The sequence below is a fragment of the Xyrauchen texanus genome, chromosome 29 (genome assembly GCF_025860055.1).
Source record: "Xyrauchen texanus isolate HMW12.3.18 chromosome 29, RBS_HiC_50CHRs, whole genome shotgun sequence".
Classification (NCBI taxonomy): domain Eukaryota; kingdom Metazoa; phylum Chordata; class Actinopteri; order Cypriniformes; family Catostomidae; genus Xyrauchen; species Xyrauchen texanus.
Window position 1 is genome coordinate 7,976,707 of NC_068304.1, and position 16,581 is coordinate 7,993,287.

The window sequence follows — 16,581 nt, forward strand, 5'->3', positions numbered from 1 at the left end:
CTCTACGCATTTTCTTTATATTTCAGTGTAAAAAGCCTATATTCTATAGAAAAAAATAACAGAAAACCCAAAATAACAATCTCTGAAAAGAAAACATAATCACAAGTCCCCATTCACCAATCATTTCAATTAAAATGGAAACATTATCTCAAGTCTTCTATCATTTTCCCTCAAAACACATATACACACATATATATATATATATATACACACAGGAGAAACTCGAAAAATTAGAATATCGTACAAAAGTTCATTAATTTCAGTAATTCAACTTAAAAGGTGAAACTAATATATTATATAGACTCATTACAAGCAAAGTAAGATATTTCAAGCCTTTATTTGATATAATTTTGATGATTATGGCTTACAGCTTATGAAAACCCCAAATTCAGAATCTCAGAAAATTAGAATATTGTGAAAAGGTTCAGTATTGTAGGCTCAAAGTGTCACACTCTAATCAGCTAAACACCTGCAATGGGTTCCTGAGCCTTTAAATGGTCTCTCAGTCTGGTTCAATTGAATTCACAATCATGGGGAAGACTGCTGACCTGACAGTTGTGCAGAAAACCATCATTGACACCCTCCACAAGGAGGGAAAGCCTCAAAAGGTATTGCAAAAGAAGTTGGATGTTCTCAAAGTGCTGTATCAAAGCACATTAATAGAAAGTTAAGTGGAAGGGAAAAGTGTGGAAGAAAAAGGTGCACAAGCAGCAGGGATGACCGTAGCCTGGAGAGGATTGTCAGGAAAAGGCCATTCAAATGTGTGGGGGAGCTTCACAAGGAGTGGACTGAGGCTGGAGTTACTGCATCAAGAGCCACCACACACAGACGGGTCCTGGACATGGGCTCTTTTCTGATGAGAGCAAATTTTGCATCTCATTTGGAAACCAAGGTCCCAGAGTCTGGAGGAAGAATGGAGAGGCACACAATCCAAAATGCTTGAAGTCCAGTGTGAAGTTTCCACAGTCTGTGTTGGTTTGGGGAGCCATGTCATCGGCTGGTGTTGGTCCACTGTGCTTTATTAAGTCCAGAGTCAACGCAGCCGTCTACCGGGACATTTTAGAGCACTTCATGCTTCCTTCAGCAGACAAGCTTTATGGAGATGCTGACTTCATTTTCCAGCAGGACTTGGCACCTGCCCACACTGCCAAAAGTACCAAAACCTGGTTCAATGACCATGGTATTACTGTGCTTGATTGGCCAGCAAACTCGCCTGACCTGAACCCCATAGAGAATCTATGGGGCATTGCTAAGAGAAATATGAGAGACATGAGACCAAACAATGCAGAAGAGCTGAAGGCCGCTATTGAAGCATCTTGGTCTTCCATAACACCTCAGCAGTGCCACAGGCTGATAGCATCCATGCCACGCCGCATTGAGGCAGTAATTAATGCAAAAGGGGCCCAAACCAAGTACTGAGTACATATGCATGATTATACTTTTCAGAGGGCTGACATTTCTGTATTTAAAATCCTTTTTTTATTGATTTCATGTAATATTCTAATTTTCTGAGATTCTGAATTTGGGGTTTTCATAAGCTATAAGCCATAATCATCAAAATGATATCAAATAAAGGCTTGAAATATCTTACTTTGCTTGTAATGAGTCTATATAATATATTAGTTTCACCTTTTAAGTTGAATTACTGAAATTAATGAACTTTTGCACGATATTCTAATTTTTCGAGTTTCACCTGTATATATATATATATATATATATATATATATATATATATATATATATGTATATATACACATACACACACGCACACATACACACACACCTAATATATAATTATATTTATATGTATTTTCCAAGGCAGTTTGGCATGGCCAAAAGACAAAAATGATCATGGCCATTGTAGTATTTTATATCTCAACACAGTTTGCAAACATCTCTCAAACAATGGCTGAAGCTGTAAGAATGGCTGCTTTGAACCACCGGATAGCGGTGGGCATAAGCATACAAGATGGCACAGATAAAAGGAGGCAATTGCATTCACACAAACCCACAACCACACACACAAACAACTGGCTACAGAAGTTATCTATCTGAAGCATATGTCCCCCGCCCCCCCTGAACAGAGACAGTCGCTAAATCAGGCCTTGGTGTGAATATTTCCCAAATAAAAGATGTGTGTGTGGTGGACAGTGTGTGTACTGCAGGTCTTGTTTTTGCCTCCATCATAGCTTGTGGCCCTGTTGCTCATAAGGGGCTGTTTATGCCCATTACAGTCACTGGGATAACTGATATGCTCAAGTCCCTGAATAGAAATAACATTAGGCAAGTACTGAGTTTATGGAGAGGATGTCTGGCTTTATGTACTGTGGATTACAAGAATCAAGTGTGTACAAGATGAGAAAAGGGGGTTGGTATGGCATGTAAAATATTATGTGAACGTAAATGAGAAAGAAGAAAAGGGCTGAATATCAAAGACAAATGGGCAGAGATAAAGCTAGCTACAAGAAAACTCATGTTGGTTTGAATGGTAATGATTAGGGGTGAAGTCCCTGGATGCTTGTGTACATGTGTATATCCCTGGGCTACTCAGGAGGTGGTCCCATCGATTTCTGCAGGACTATGTAGATCCTCTTTTTTGTAACTCCTGAATGAAGGCTGTAAAAGAAAACAGAGGTATATTTTGAGGCCAGAAACCAATGCTACGCAAGATAACCGTCACGAATGCTTGGAAAACGCACCAAACGTGTGCTGTACAGTTGTATGCGGATGAAATCAAAATGGTACATTAGTGAGTTTTATTCCAGTTCTAAATAAGATTACGTTTCATCCCATTTATGAGGGTTATTAAGTCACAGATACTATGAAAAGTGAATTATTTTGCATTTACATAAAAGCATGTTAGATCAACAACATTCCCCCAAATGTTGTCCCAACTAGCGTAACAGAGTTGTCTGAACAAATTATTTCATATTGAACAGTGTTGCTGAATTGCGAGTTCCCAGCATGCATTGCAACATTAATAAATTATGTGATTAGTGTTATAGGCTTATTTCTTGCTGACTTTATGCTGTTATTGTGGGTTTTTTGTTGTTGCTACTGTTAGTAAATTGTCGACCGCTTGGATGCGGGGAACGGCCGCCGTCCGCGGGGCAAGTGGGGACTGGATACCCCGACCACCTGGAGCGAGGGAGCCGCTGCCGTGGGCGGAGGAGTGCCCTGCCATCCCCAGAGACACGGAGGGGTCGAGGGAGTCCGCCGTCCGCGAGGAGAGTATGGAAGAAACTCTCCGACCGCCCGGAGATGTAGAGCCGCTGCCAGGGGCGGAGGAGTGTCCCCATTTGCTGCCAGAAAAGCGGAGGTGCGTTCTGCCCGCTGGGGGTCGAAGGTTTGACTCCGGTTCGCCCGGGGTTGGAGCGGCTGTCGTCCGCCTGAGTGTGGAGGAGTGTTCGAGGACCACACGACGGTACATCAGATAACCGGTGAGTGAGCTTTTTCTCTCTCTCCTCTGTTAAAGGATGTCTAAAGGGCATCCTTTAACAGTGTTACAGTCACTATCGTTTAGGCTTAGGTCTAAGGTTCACGGTAGGGGAGTAGGTTTCGTTGATTTAAAACTTGAGCATAAACTTGGGCAACCCAGCATCCACATGCATGGATGTTGCATTATGGCTTCGCTATACACAACACATCATTTAAACCGACTGAATACTGTTCTGGTCGGATTGTTCTACAGTACTGTTCTACTGAAGACTCTACACTGTCATTTAAGGGTAACACTTCTGGCGCACTGAGTCACGAGACACAAAATCATGGCATCAATTTCCGTAAAGTACTTCTATGGGCACAGCGCCAACAAAAGTGCCTCTGGTAGGGATCACATGCAGCTACCTGTCCCTTGACTATATGTTCCATCGACTTTCACCTAAGCTCATGTTAGATCTTTCTGGCCATATAGATAGTCTAGTCTAGTGCATAACACTATAATTTTTAGCAGGGCAACCACTCAAAATTGGTATTTGTATTTGTGTTACCATATGTATAAAACAATGTGTACAAGTGTATACACTTTTTATGTGTGTGTGTGTGTGTGTGTGTGTACACACACTACCATTCAAAAGTTTGGGATCATTTGCCTGAAATGTTTCTCATGATCTTAAAAATCTTGCCCTCATTTTAGAGAAAGGAAGGCAAGGCATAAAAATAAGCCATACATTTTTTAATGTAAATTCTCACCTCCGATGATTTCATTCTTAACCTTCTGAAGCTCTTTTCTCACCTCCTCTAGCAGTTCCTATAGAGTCATATCAGATGCATAACAATACATTCAAAACCATATAATATATCAGAGTAATGATTAAAGTTATATCAAGATTCGATTTTTGATTGTCCACTTAATTTCTGACCTGTTTAATTCGTTCCATCTCGGACTCTCCTTCTCCACTATCAGCCTCTGTTGATTGGTTAACAGATTTCATCCTGAGAAGACAGGAAGACAAGAAATGAATGAATAAAAAGAGGGAAAAGGAGAATGAAAAAGAAAGTAGAGAAAGCAATGGCCTTCGCACCATCACAAATGGCAACAAAACTTCCCACGGCAATCTTTACCAAAGAGACCGAGACGGTCAGCAGAATCACACCACAAAAGTCCAAACGGTTACCTTTAAAATGATTCTGCGGAGGAACCAGCATCAAAGTCTATTTCACTACCATGGCTTCTTATGGAATCACATAACTGTCAAAAACACTCTGCACATACATGTGTGCAGTACATTTGTATGCACCTTCTGAAAGACAAAGCAGAGTCGCAATATGTGTACTTACACAATGCACAAAGGTGCACTCACTTTTGAATGTGTAGCAAGGCAGTTTGCCAGAATTAAGTTACAAAATACCTAAGACTAAGTGTTAGCATCGAGCTAACTTCATTATTATTTCACTTTTAGGTTCACAATAATAATAATAATAATAATAATAATAATAATTATTATTATTATTATTATTATTATTAAAGTCTTCGAAAATTTGCCAAATAACCATGCAAGGAAGCACATATCAAAAATTAACTGGAGAATATTACATTTGGGAACCTTTGACTTAATGTTAACATCATATGATTTGGGGTGCACTAGATGGTATACATATTGGGATGCATCAAAAGTGATGTTTGTGGTTTTAAAATAAAAGCCATGGCTGTTGAAAGATCTTTGATATGGAGTCCTCCACAGACATGGAAAGGATAGCAAAAGTCAGTAAAAGCAGCCCTCCTGTGGACAATAAGAGAACTGCAGTAATAAGCAGCAAGCAGACTTTAGGAAAGATGTCACACAAAGCTTCACAGATGACCAAACACTTTGTAAAGCAAACAAGTTTTTGACCGCTTCACCCAAGAGCATATACAAGATTAAAAAAAAACAGAACAGATGAAGCCAAACAATATAAGAAAGTCCAAATGTTAGTGTTGTGGGTGGTTGCAAGGGTGTTACTAGAGCGTTGTTAGGGTGTTCTCGGTGGTTGATTACTGGCCCGTCAGAAAAGCCCACCCCCAAGTCTCTGGTCTCCAGATATGGCTCAGGTTCCTCATTCAATGCAAGTCTATAGGATTTTTTTCAATCATCTTTATAGCATACATTTCCTCACAAAAACCTCCATGTGATTTTGGGTTTAATTCATGTGTGTAACACTAACAGGATGGGATACACACATAAGTTTAATATGTACAAGTTATCGTAATAGTGATGCTTGCCTTTGGTGTTGTCAAAATTACTGGTACTTCTGTACCAAGTCGATACTACAATAAAAAAAGATGTAATGATACCAGTGTTTCTACAGTACCGGTAGTACCCGGTAGTACTGACTTGATTCGGTCCCAGCGTGCCGTTTGAGCATGTGCTCCGTTACTCCTTTTACAATTAAATTAACAATTAATGAAATAAAAAAAACCATGAAATGTCCTAGTGTGATTACTAAACCACAAAAGTCTGCAATCTTAGTCTGCATGAGCTGAGTGCTTTAAATGAATGTGTGAAGCCGACCACTCATACACATTTGTGTTGTATGAGACGACAGAGCAGAGCACTAATCCACTGGGAAGCATCCTGGATATAGTCTACACATTAATATAATTAAATCACAATATTTGCACTTTAACGATCACACTAGCCATGTAGCGAATGGTTTATCAGAACTCAAAGTCAGAAGTGAAACTTCTGTCAAAACATCATGTGAAAATAAATGCTCATGTCAAAATAAAAGCATGATTCAAAATAAAAGCTAGATGTCTGAAATTGAAGAAACTGCAACAGAAATATATTACATCTGTATAGTAAAATGTAATATTCACTGTTGTAATATGAAAAATTATAATAAATAATGATTAATAAATAATAATAATAATTAAGGAATATATCACAAGCAAGAATGCAGTTTGTTAAACAGAAGTTTGTTAAACAAAATGCAATGGTCTGTTAAAAATGAATTGTTCTATTTTTAACTTGTTAAAAGTTTTGATAACTAATTTGATTAGACACCATTTTGTTGGCTAAAGCAATGTGTTCAATATATCCATATTGGGATATTTTTGCTGTGGTATCGAAATTAAATTAGAAAACGAAATTTCACTGGTATCAGTACCGAATACTGACATTTTGGTATCGTGACAACACTAAAAGCATTAAACACTACGTATGTTTTTTTTTTTTATTGTAATTCTAAAAATGCTAATTAGAAGTGTGTGGCAGGGTGGAGGGCGGGGCCAGGTCGTGATTCCCCTGCCCTCCGCCCACTCACAATTTTCAACCTCTTGACCTCTGAATAAAGAAAAAATTAAGTTTTTCTTTTGCGATGAACGTATGTACTGAGTAATGTACTTTTGCATTGTTTGCATTTTACTTTTTGGGCCTGCACATAGTGCGTTCACATACAATGCGAAGCGAGCATTTCGTGTGGCGCCATTACATACAAAGTTAATGCAAATATGTGAATGGGTGCAAATGAAGGGACTGGCAAGACTCGAACAAGCAAACTGTCGCAAAAGCCTATCAGCACTGAGATTGTCCAGATGTCTCTGACGTACTGACTTAGTAGCAGAAGAAATCTGGAAAGATTAATGAAAAGATTGTTGTAGCGGTGTGTGGGCACCCGTAATTGTATGACGACACATACATTTACAGAGACCGGACGAAAAAGACGTCACTTGGAGTAAAGTGAGCGAGGAAGTTGGACTACCTGGTAAGTTCTGAAAATATGCGCGACTACTTAATTCCAGCTATTGGTTGTACTTTACACTATGAACCAAGTCGTAGAAGCACCTCCTCCTGTCCTCTTCCGGAAGAGAAGGGGGAATACTCGCGGGTTTGCATTATTTGCGCGAACGCAAGTTTAAACACACATTTACAATCCAGCAATCAAACTGCCCGAGCAACATGAGGCGAAAATTTTCTTCACATTGTATGTGAATGCCCAATAAGAAATGTGTATATATTAGGCCTATAAATCGATTTTTATAAAAAAGATGAATTACATGATATGCAGATTAATCATATTAATCACAATTAATCACATATATAAATATTTGCAAACTTCCTTTTTTTTAAATAATTAAAAATATAATAATTCACACAATTAAAATGCATTACATTATTGTGGGAGACAAGTAAAACATTGATTAAATAATACAAAATGTCTGCAATCTATTATTTACTGTCATATTATTGAACTACAGTCCACAGTAATCCATTTTGTATTGAATTCGTCAATCTGTCAAAACAGAATTATTATAAGGGCTTTTCAAATGACATGCCAACGTACACGTGTCAGACGGACGGTTTTGAAATGTCTCACTTTGGTTGCGTCACTTCATAAACACGTTTTTATTTTTTAGGTCGCTGTGTCAATTTAATCATAGTTTGATACTTAGAAAAACACTACCGCTACTCGAGACCCCTGCATTCAGAATTGCGCTATGTCCAGCTCCGTTTAAACACGAGAAAACGTGTCAGTACAGCTGCACATTGCCTAAAGAGCTTAAGTTTAGCTTACTGCCCCCTGCTGAAAATAGGTAGTACTTCAAGCTTTAGTTGCTCTGACTGCATTGAACTGCACTGAATGAATGTGTTAAATGGTCAGTCCTAGTATTTAAATGTATTTCAGTGGATTTTTCAGCTGTTTTTAATTAAAAAAAATGCAAAAGGTTGTCTTGTAGGGTTAATGTTTGGGTTAGGGTTAGTAAGTGGGAATTACAATTAGCTTTATTTATAAAAACTAAATAATTGTATAGTATGCCCCTATTTTATAACAAGATGAACGTGTATGTGTGTTTGTGCTTGTGTAAAAAAAAAAGCAGGGGAATTTGAGGAGCTGAACCTCGAGAGGATGCTGGAGTAAAGATACCTGGTAATTGTGCCAGAGGGAGAAGGTGAGTCCAGACCTCTGAGCGCTGAATTAGTCCTGTTTGAGACATGTACTGTATATATACACACACTTCACTTTAAACTATAGAGCCCTACTCTCTAAAGCTGGGGTTCTTCAAATACCAGACTTAAAGGATATTCTGAAAAGGACAATTGTAGAAGTTTTACATGCAATGTCTCACACATAGGCACTTAGTACCAGTATGTAAGTGTTTACCTGGGCATAGTAGCTGATTTTTCCCATGGTCTCCTAAAGTCTGTTAATGAAAACATCACAGATAATGAAAAAAAAAATGGCAATACTCTTCTAGAAATCACAAATATCAATCAAGCAGAAATATATTGTGTTCTTACCACCGGGGGTTTCAGAATCATCCTGAAGATCGACAGACAAAGGAGAGAAAGATAAACAGGGAGAATGGTAAAGATCCTTTCTTCTGCATTCAGTAATAGGTGCTGGCATTTCAAGCCTAACTGCATTTTTGTACTTGCACTTACAGTAATGGCAACCATTTCTTGAGATAAGCTCTCGATAAATCTCTTAAGTCAGTTCACTTGTGCATGCATATCGAAAAGAGTCGATGGCATGACATGGAAAAGCTTTTTCCAAGTACTTCGTTTAACTGATGCAATCTTGAGTTATGCAATTTTACATCATGAGCTGGTCTTACATTATTGGGCTCTTCTACTTTGGGGGGTGGCTTCTCTCCTTTATCTGTAACTTTTCTCCTATACAAACAAGTAAAATGAAATAAGTCATTTTAAACTATCAGTGATTATAACACATTGTTACACTCAAGCCAATGAAATATTCTGGATTATTTACAAATTCTATGCACAGCATTTGTGTCAGTAAATTATTTCGAAATGCATTGGCAGTCATACACTTTTCGATAAAGGCCTGGTGGGCAAGCGAATAAACGTTTAAAATATAATTGCACGGTTTAACTGCTCATGTAAGTGCTTTAACCAAAATACAACTTTACATTTCTGCTTTTAAACCCAGTGCTTTCCCGTTTACTTCAATTGTAAGTCCTTTAGTGTAAACTGCTTTATTTAAAGTTAAAAAAGAAGTCCAGCGGTGATCAAAGATTGCTACAAATGCTGTCAAAAAAGCTTAAAGGGATAGTTCACCCAAAAATGTACATTCTCACATTTACTCACACTCATCCCTCCCAGATGTGTATGACTTTCTTTCTTCAGCACAACACAAATGAAGATTTTTGGAAAAATATGGCAGCTCTGTAGGTCCATACAATGCAAGTGAATGGTGACCAGAACTTTGAAGCACTAAAAAGCACATAATGGCATAATAAAAGTAATCCATAAAACTCCAGTGCTTTAATCCATATTTTCTGAATCAATATGACAGGTGTGGGTGAGAAACAGTTATGCTACCTTTATGTGCTTTTTGGAGCTTCGAAGTTCTGGTTACCATTAACTTGCATTGTATGGACCTTTATTCTATTAAAAATCATGCACATATTTTCATAATGATCTCTTGACCTTCAAGGGAGAATTAAATCACGCCGACTCTCTCCCAGCTTCAGGTTTTGGCTCGTTCATGTGCATGTCCTTAAGAGTTAATCATGAACTCAGGATCAAACTCTGAGTTTAGGGAGAACGTTTATAGCGTGTGGCTTGAGATCGCTCAACCCAATTTAAACCGGTATGTTTCTGGTATTGTCAACCTGAAACTTACTCTGAGTTTGTTCAACTAGGTTCTTGGAACAGGCCTCTGGAATATTCCTTCAAGCACATGTGAAATGTTCACATATATTTTAAAGGGGAATGGGCACTTTATGTCTATTTAAAGTTACTGTAACCATGATTTTGTATTTTTTTTTTTTTTTTAAGTTGTTTCTTTTACTCACCGTCGTGCCAGTATCGCGCTCATCTCACCCATCAGGCCTCCTCCTCCACTGGGCATAGACACACTGCTGCGACTGCTGTCTGCTTTAGGAGCTGCTGAAACACTGGCTGCAACGCTGCTGACAACAACAGCTCCACTACCAGAATCATCCTGTAGGGGGCAGCAACAACAGTAGAGTCAGTAACCGTAGAAGCAGGAAAATGTCATGGGTGTAAATTTATTTGCATTTGTGTCTAAATGTGTCTAATGTTTCTTGACTGAATAGTAAAAATTGACAATTTTGTAAATGCATAAACAGCAGAAGTGTGATTTACCAGCCTAACACATGGAACAAACACTAGGGGAAATATTGTTTATATTAGCCATTTTACCAAGTAGGGATGAAATGATTAGTCTACATTATTGATGATACAAATTTTCGACTAATATTTAAATTGCTAAATAGTCATTTGATCTCACTGGATGTAACCAGCAGACCACAAACAGAGAGGAAGACCCAGCTCAAAGTGTAGATGCACTTCACAGAGCCCCCAAAGGGAGAAGATAGCAAAGTATGGGGGAATATACTAAATACAAAAATATTTTTTGCATCTAAAAATCATGTAAAACAAGGAACGTTTACTTGTGGAGCTACACTGCATTAAATATTAATAAGACATGGGATTTTTTTTCAGAGAATGTGTTAGTGTAAAACGAGTGTTAATTAAAGGGCACCTATTATGGAATTTTGAAAATGACCTTTCATGTATTGTGTAACATAGATTTAAGTGAACAAAAACATCCTGCAAAGTTTTATATATGAAAGTTCACCGTAAAAAAAGTTATTGTCTCTCAAAAGTAGGAGTCGACTCTGAGTCAATGTAATGAATCGTTTTTCCAACGAGTCATTTTCCTTTTCGTTGTGACGTCAAGACGAAAAATTATCAAATTGTCCACGCCCAGTCATTGCGCACGCAGACACCAGGGAAAACTTGAAAACATCTTGTCGACAACAAGACGCTGTGTTCTGAAGTGCATATCAAAAGCGACCTTTTTTTCACTGCCCAGGGACGAGCATGTGAAGAATCAGTGGCTAGAGTTTATATTTACAACTATACCACACAAGTATAGCCCGACCCTTGTGCTGTGTTCGCGTCATTTTAATGACGATTGCTTTACGAACATGAATGCTTTCAAGTGTGGATTCGCGAGCCGGTTGATACTGAAGGAAGGTTCAGTACCAAGTTTATTTGGATCAGCTTCCTCCTCCGAATCACAACCTGTAAGTATTATTAATAATTGTTGCTTTTATGTGTTTTTTAGCATGCTTAATAAGTATTTGTGTGTGTTGTGTAAGTTACGCTCAGCGCAGCTTCTAGGTCTCCAATGTCAATTTTTTTGAAATATGTGAAATGTTTGTCGATGTTATTGGAGTTGTCATAAAGAATAGAGCAATAACTTGTAGTAATGCAGTGCTTTATCAATATGTTTATGCGTTGGGTTAACACAAACAATAACTGATTGGGTGTTTACCACCGAACTTTGGACTATGATCGCTAACATAAATCAACTCAAATTCCTTTTTTTAACTACAAAGCGGTGATGGGCGTTCCGTTTCCGACAATCTCTGCACAGAGTATACCAGTCACATCTGACCAATCACCGCAGAGTAGCGTCACGCAAAGGAGGGGTTTGGAAAAATGAGTCGTTGAACGAATCATTTGGGAGTCGGTGAGCAAATCAGGTAAACATAAATGCATATTATAAGACAACAAAAGTGTTTTTTGTCATTGCATGCATGTAAAACTGTTGTTGGGGACTCCCAAAACAATATTAGGAACATTTTAAATGCCATAATAGGTGCCCTTTAAAGACATATTATCTGAAAACAGGCCTAAATACATTTTTTTTTCCTGAAATATTTTTACTGGAAGACAAAAATAAAGACATATTTTTTTGTTGTTTTTGTTTTTCAGTGTATTTTTTTAATAAATTACATTTCATTAAAAAATAATAATAATAATAATATTTTGTTTTACATTTACATTTATGCATTTGGCAGACGCTTTTATCCAAAGCGACTTACAGTGCACTTATTACAGGGACAATCCCCCCGGAGCAACCTGGAGTTAAGTGCCTTGCTCAAGGACACAATGGTGGTGGCTGTGGGGTTAGAACCTGTGACCTTCTGATTAACAGCCCTGTGCTTTAGCCACTACGCCACCACCACTTTTTAACCTGTAATTCAAAGTAATACAACCCAAATAGTCGATTCATTGTTCTAATAATTGTTAAGATTAGTAGAATATTAAAATAATCGTCAGTTGCAGCCTAATAACCAAGTGACGTATGAATTTATGCCAAAAATCTGCAGTTTCGATAAAATAAACAAAAGCTGAGATGGAAATGTTGCTTTCACAATATGTTTTTTTGCAAGCTACTTCAGTGTGCGGGACTTGTCCTTTAAAAAGTAAATAAACTAAAACATCTAAATCATCCAAGCAAACAAAAGCATCAAAAATGCAAGATGCAAACCTAGGAAAAAAGACATCATATTTTGACTCGTGGACACCCTGTTATTCTGATTCTCCATCACTCATTTTCTCACCTTGGGCACTTTGCGGAGTTTGGCTCCTGCCAGGGCAGCGGCGAGACCTCCGCCCCCCAGTCCTCCACCTCCATCTCCTCCAGAAGAGGGCAGAGGGGGTGGTGGTGGAGCTCCGCCGCCTCCTGAGGGGGGAGGTCCAGGTGGTGGTGGAGCTCCTCCTCCTAGAGAGGGGGGAGGTCCAGGTGGTGGGGGCGGACCAGAGGGAGGAGGCCCCGGGGGAGGTGGTGGTCCAGGATGAGCCGGAGGGCCTCCAACGGCTAATGGAGGTGCTGGAGGAATGACTACAGTGGAAAACAGATGGTTAATTAAACAGAGAAAGGACTTTTTTCAATCTTTTTTAACAGTTCTCTCAACAAAGGATGACAACCTCACAATCCAAATAGAGTGTGGACCATTGAGGAGACAGGCAAGTCATTCCTAATATGCAGTACATATTCATCATATATGTCTTAAAGGAAGTCAAGTCATTGTGATTCTGCTTTAAAGCTTCAAAAAGCACGAAAAATGATGCAAACATAAACATGCAAGCAAGTGTGAGTGAGCTTCTCTCATGAATGTGCACCGGAAGTAAAGATTTTCAATGAAAAATTATTTAAATGTTGTGCAATTTATTTTCACCAAAACTAAAAAAAAAACAACAACTTATGCCTTCAAAACACTTGGAATATGACACACAAGTCTCATGGACTGCTTGGATGATAAATTTGCATCCATCTAGCTTGAAAGCGGAATCAGTATCCAACTGGGGATAGAGCAAAATCAAAATATCACGAACCAAAATACATGACTGTAACAGTTAATGATGGGCAAGGAGGTGGAGGGAACCGGCTGAACAGTAAACATAAACTTTAATGGGAAACTTAATGGCAACACAACAACCATGTAGCGTGGCCACGTGCATCTCTCTCGAACCGGCGTCTCCGGCCGCCCCTTTATCTCACTCTTCCAGTGATCAGCTGATTCAGTGCTCCATCACGGCCCGGCCAAGTCCTCCTCCTCATCACAATGACAAACCACATTGAAATGTTGTTTTCTGTCCATGTGATCATAAATAAAAAATTTAGTTTTTTGTTTTTTTTACAAAGCGCTTAAAATTCAAACAGAACATTTCTTCTGTGTAATGTGTGTCCATCAAAGTTGAGATCCATGCACTCCACTTCCACTGAATATTGTGTCTTTTAATATTGCTTCTGTTCTTTACAGTCAGTTGTTGATCAAAAAGCAAAAAGAAAACTTTATTTAAAAAAAAAAAAACACTCCTCTCATCAATGTTCGCTGAAATGGAACACTGAGATGCTCAATGAACTCTTAAAGAAACAGTACCATTTTAGCGCTTTTCTACAAACGAATGTAAACTCAATGTAAATACTTGTACATTGTACACATTATTTCAAACAGTGACAGATCATATATACAGTTTCATGATATGATAAAAAAATTTTGATAGTATGTCGAAGTAATTTACATTGGCTTAGAGTGACACCTAGTGGCCTGGATCCTGCATCATTCAAACATGTAGTTTTCAGTAACAGATGCCATTGTAGAAATTCGCTATGCACATTAAACCAGGACTCATTTAATCCATGAAAGAAAATGTCCAATAGCAGAGCAGTTACTGAGATAAGTGAGTAGTATTCAGCTGGTCATGTGAAGATAACATGGCTGCCCCCATGAGGGCGCCCCTGCCCCATGTAGAATAAAAGAGCATTTATAAGGTTACTGATATGACTGAACTCTTTCTCTCATGTGAGTGCTCATGATTTCATACATATGTTTCAATATTACCATTCATTTCTTTTGAATTCAAACTTTTTAAACGAGGAAGTAGATTATGAGTGCACCTTTAATGTTGGAAATCCCATAAGATGGTTGTTTTATCAAAATATCTTAATCAAGTTAACATAGGGGAGAGTTGTAATTCATTTTTCTACTTTTGTTGGAGTCTTTTGCTATTTTGCCATGTCCCAGGCTGCTGTGCACTTCTGAAGTAAAGCACCACTGCAAAAAAATTAACGTTAATTAAGAAGAAACAGTCCAGGACCAGTTGCGTATCGGCAAACATCGCACAAACTGACAGTCTGGAACGCCACAAAACACAGACAAATGGAATGACATAAACCGTGAAACATCCCAGAGCTGTTATACCAAATACTGTATCTCTTCTGTATATGTAGTCGCACTCTTGGAATGCCGCTTGTCGAATCACATTAGGATGTCAGAACTGACTGTTGTAATGATCTAAAGACATTCAAAATACCTTAAATAAAAACTCTTAGTCATTCACTAAGGAATGCTTTAGATCTTTCTTCATCCTGTCAGCCAAGTTGAATCGTTTTACAGTTACAGAATTAAAGTATTGCATAACAGGAATGATCCAGGTGATGTCATTGTTTAAGGGTGCAGACTTTCTACTGACCTGGAGCTGCTTGTCGTTCTCGCTCTAGTCTCTCTCGCTCTAGTCTCTCTCTTTCCTGTCGTTCTCTCTCTTGCTGCTCCAACCTCTGTTGTTCCAATCTAGACATGAAGATGACACAATTTACGATTACTTTGACAAATATTGCGATATATAAACATGTAACACCTGTAAAGCTGTTGTTAAGGCATACATATGGCTAAAACCAGCTTAAACTGGTCAGGCTGCTCTTAGAGGGGTTTTGGGCACTTTTATCGGATCAGGCTGGGAGACCATCGTAAATTATCTGAGACCAGCGAAAACCAGCTTAGGCTTTTTTCCAGCAGGGAAGTTAAAATGAATAAAAATCTGATTTAAAAAAGCAATTTCCATGTTAAGTACGACATCTAAACAAATTGCAATAAAATTGCAATGCCTTTTGCTTTTGCTTTAATGCCCCACAGTCAAGCTCCTGACGTTTGCAGACGACACCACTGTCATCGGCCCCATCCACAATGGTGACGAGTCTGCATACAGACGGGAGGTTGATCAGCTGGCTGTCTGGTGCGGTCACAACAACCTTGACCATATGTGTATGACTTTCTCTCTTCTGCTGATAACAAGCAAATATTTTTAAAAGAATATTTCAGCTCTGTATGTCTATAAAATGCAAGTGAATGGTGGCCAGAATTTAGAAGCTCTAAAAAGCACATAAACTCCAGTGGTTTAATGAAGACATTAATTAAAACACTGGAGTCATATGGATTACTTGTATGCTGCCTTTATATGCTTTTTGAAGATTCAAAGGTCTGGTCATCATTCACTTTCATTGTATGGACCTACAGATCTGAACTATTCTTGTAAAAATCTTTATTTGTGCTCAGCAGAAAAAAAGAAATTAATACACATCTGGGATGGCCTGAGTGTGAGTAAATAATGAGAGAATTTTCATTTTTTTTGGGTGAACGGTTCCTTTAAGCTTTTTATTTTTGCTTTTTTAATTTTTTTGCAATTTTATAAATCGAACAAGGCCATATCGTATTGTATGCACACATAAAAACGCATCCTCTCTCAAGTGGCACTTACAAGACTACCGTGTCAAGTTTCAAGTTAAGTCAAGCCTGTCGGAGTGCCATTCAAAACATTTCAGTCAAGTCAAGACATGAGTCAACAGGCTCCACTTGAAGACTTTTATCAAGGTTACCATAACAACAGACATAAACAGAGAGAGAGAGAGAGAGAGAGAGAGAGAGAGAGAGAGAGAGAGAGAGAGAGAGAGAGAGAGAGAGAGAGAGAGAGAGAACGAACATGCATTATATTCTTATAACAAAGATTTGGAAAATAATTCCAGTTTTTCCAGTGC

The 16,581-nt window shown here is 38.4% G+C and overlaps 1 protein-coding gene across 2 annotated transcripts in view; it reads right to left on the reverse strand.

Moving 5' to 3' along the window:
- Positions 1-1,702: 1,702 nt before the first annotated feature.
- Positions 1,703-16,581, reverse strand: part of LOC127622854 (vasodilator-stimulated phosphoprotein-like) — a 69,328-nt gene continuing 54,449 nt past the window's right edge. Inside the window, exons 5-14 of one of the 2 annotated variants that reach the window (XM_052096964.1) lie at positions 15,243-15,340; positions 12,827-13,107; positions 10,241-10,389; positions 9,038-9,095; positions 8,721-8,742; positions 8,584-8,623; positions 8,347-8,403; positions 4,362-4,434; positions 4,192-4,249; positions 1,703-2,616 (exon numbers count right to left, since the gene is read on the reverse strand). In XM_052096964.1, coding sequence (XP_051952924.1) covers positions 2,579-2,616; positions 4,192-4,249; positions 4,362-4,434; positions 8,347-8,403; positions 8,584-8,623; positions 8,721-8,742; positions 9,038-9,095; positions 10,241-10,389; positions 12,827-13,107; positions 15,243-15,340 — 874 coding nt within the window. In that variant the 3' untranslated portion in view covers positions 1,703-2,578. The remainder of the gene's footprint in view (positions 2,617-4,191; positions 4,250-4,361; positions 4,435-8,346; positions 8,404-8,583; positions 8,624-8,720; positions 8,743-9,037; positions 9,096-10,240; positions 10,390-12,826; positions 13,108-15,242; positions 15,341-16,581) is intronic. The other variant, XM_052096965.1, reaches the window with a different exon arrangement.